Source organism: Vicia villosa, linkage group LG3 (assembly GCF_029867415.1).
Source record: "Vicia villosa cultivar HV-30 ecotype Madison, WI linkage group LG3, Vvil1.0, whole genome shotgun sequence".
Classification (NCBI taxonomy): Eukaryota; Viridiplantae; Streptophyta; class Magnoliopsida; order Fabales; family Fabaceae; genus Vicia; species Vicia villosa.
In genome coordinates, this window is record NC_081182.1 from 131,132,480 (window position 1) to 131,135,543 (window position 3,064).

At 27.5% G+C, this 3,064-nt stretch overlaps 1 protein-coding gene across 1 annotated transcript; it reads left to right on the forward strand.

Annotated features, from left to right (window-relative positions):
- Positions 1-602: 602 nt before the first annotated feature.
- On the forward strand, positions 603-1,748 carry LOC131658972 (uncharacterized). Its single transcript, XM_058928219.1, has one exon. The coding sequence runs from the start codon at positions 603-605 to the stop codon at positions 1,746-1,748; it is 1,146 nt and encodes a 381-aa protein (XP_058784202.1).
- Positions 1,749-3,064: the final 1,316 nt, after the last annotated feature.

A 3,064-nucleotide genomic window follows, 5' to 3' on the forward strand; every position in this document is an offset into this window, starting at 1 on the left:
TAATTTAGAAAATAACTATTATTAGCAATTTTAAAAATAGTAATATTCTTATTAAAAGAAAAATGATGAAATTTCCAAAAGTCTATTATTTTAATATATATTATATATATATATATATATATATATATATATATATATATATATATATATACATATATATATATATATATATATATATATACATATATATATATATATACATATATATATATATATATATATATATATATATATATATATATATATATATATATATATATATATATATATATATATATATATATAGATAGATAGATAGATGTGTATTTTTAAAAGAAATTGTTTATAAAAATTAATACTTAAAATGATTTTTAAAATGAAATATCTTATACCTTATATATTACAATAGTTAATTCCAACAACTAATAAATACTAAAAAATATTGTAATAAATACTAAATATAAAAAAAAAGTACAGAATTTTACAATAAGATTAAAAATTAATAAAAAAAATATTATCTGGAACTTGATAAATGATATATTTATACACGACTCTACAACTTTTACTTCATATTCATTAGAAAAAGCAAAACTTCAATTCTTGTGCTCTTTACATTTCAAAAAATGGATGACACCATCAAAGAAGCTAGAGAAGAACTAATGATTTCACCATCATCAGGTGAAAACAAAACTTTAAGAACTGCATATTTTCTCAAACCTTCTATTCATCACTCTCATTTTCTTCCATCCCATTTTTCTATTTCCTCTGAAACTATCACACAGTTGCCAATAGAAATAACGTATAATGGATGGAGACCACCCACAAAAGAATGGAAAAAATGGGTCAAAAAGTTACAACCAAAGTTTGAATATTTGTGGATTCAAACTGGAATATTTCATGCAATCAAAGCTTCTACATATGAAATCAAAAGGGATGATGACTTGATTCTTGAACTTGCTGCTAGATGGTGTTCCAACACAAATACATTTAGTTTCCCATGGGGAGAATCAACAATAACATTGGAAGACACGAAGGTTTGTTTTGGTTACTCACTTGTGGGTTGTTCTGTTTCAATTCCTCTTATGGACAGTGAACAAGTAAAAGTAGAAGAAGAATTAATGGAAGCAAGAAGAATGTTTAATAAGTCTAAAGCTAAAAAAGTAAATCAAAGAGCATGGATGATGTATTTTATGGAGACTGAAAGTAAAGTAAAGTGGTTATCAAGGTTTGTATTTCCTGGTGATGCTTATGATACCATTTTGAAAAGTGTTATTCCTATTGCAATACATTTAACTCATGGAAATAGAATAGCTCTTGCACCTGCTGTTTTAGCTAATATTTATAGGGATTTGAGTTTACTTAATAGTGTCATTACAAAAAATGCCACAACAATCATGAAGAGTCTAGGAGTAACTATTTGGGCTCCTTTTCAATTGGTTCAACTATGGGCTTTAGAGAGATTTTTAGCTCTTAATCCACGCCCTTATGACATAGGGCATGGTTTACCAAAGGTGGCTAGATGGAGTGGAGTTAAAGTATTGAAAAATAAAAACTTGAAAAAGGACTTGGATATTGCAGGATTTGGAAATGGTTTTCTGTGGCAACCATATGAGAATCCATCATCTGTTGAGGTTTATAATGAAAAAGACATGTTGAAATGTTATAATCCATGGTGGAAGAAATCAAAATCAAGCGAGGAAAGAGATAACAAGAGAGTGAAGGTTGAGCAACACGAACCGGAAGGTTATAATGAAGAGAGTCATTTTTAAATTCATGAAATATCAAGTTTAGATGATGACGATGAAGGAATTGAAAATGGAAAGATATTGTCTAGTAATGAATTTTGTGATGATATCATCAAATGTGGGTGATGGGGTTGAAATTATAAGTCAAAGTTATGACTAAAATGGTGAATAAGAGGAAAGTGTTAATCCTTTTACGTTGGATATGGAACTTGATCTTAAAAAGAGGACTGGGAAGATTTGGAAATAAGGCATAATACTCCTCAGTGGCTTTGTAACAACACAACATCAATACTTTTTGCTGGAACAGATCCAACTTCATATTCCTATCTTTGTTGTTATAGTTTAGAACAATTTATTGATAACTCACTATATATGTTGACACGTAACTGTTTCATTTTTTACTAATGCAACTTCTGAATGTAATTCTGTTCATTATGAAAAGACGAAAGTAAATGAAGTTAGTGATTTATATAGATTTGTATTTAATGAAGTATCAGAGTTTAAGCACTGCTTATTAAAGACTAGTTATTTATTCTTAGAGTTTAACTACTACTTATTAAAGACTAGTTATTTATTCTTTAAAGCTAATGTAATATGATGGTAAGTGTAAGTGAAAGATGCACTAATTTTATGTAATTTAAATTATGTGAATATTCAAAAATATTTTCTTATATTTTGTAAGTGCAGGGAGAAGAAAAAAAACTTTATATTCTCTTTGTTTGATATGATTGAATGAGAGTGAAAAGAAAATCAGATATTTATAAATCACTACTACAAATTAATGTTACATTTTATGACAGAACTTTCACTTCATCCAACAAAAAATCGAGGTGTAAACCATATATACGTTATATTTTAATTTTTATTTAAAAAATCATATATTTTCTTAGTTGAGTTGGTAACCACGAGGTAAAGTAATTAGAAGATATGCCTTCGAAATCTAACAACTACATTTCAACACTTATTACTTTTTTTAAAACTTATCACCTTTGTTTTGCTGAAAACTGAGTGGTAAAGTGTTTAGAAGACTGTGGCAGTGAAATTTTGAGACTAGAGCCATTGATTGACTTAGCTCAAACATTTTAGTAGAGTCATCGTAGCGCTTTAATGTTTTCAAAGGAAATGGGAAAAAAAGACAAATAAAACCAACTGAAGTTTTTAAAATCAAAACTAATAAAAAGACAAAGATCTTAGATTCGGGAGTTGGTTAAGCAAGGGTAAGGTATTAGCACCCTTCACATCTTGGGTACTCCGTAAGAACCTCTTTGAAATATATATTATTGTTGTTATTATTGTTATAAATGCTTTTGTGTTTTTTTTGTTTAAATAGGTGGGATGGT

Excerpts from the sequence above, each read along its gene's own strand:
- LOC131658972 (XM_058928219.1), top strand. The coding sequence starts at position 603 with ATGGATGACACCATCAAAGAAGCTAGAGAAGAACTAATGATTTCACCA.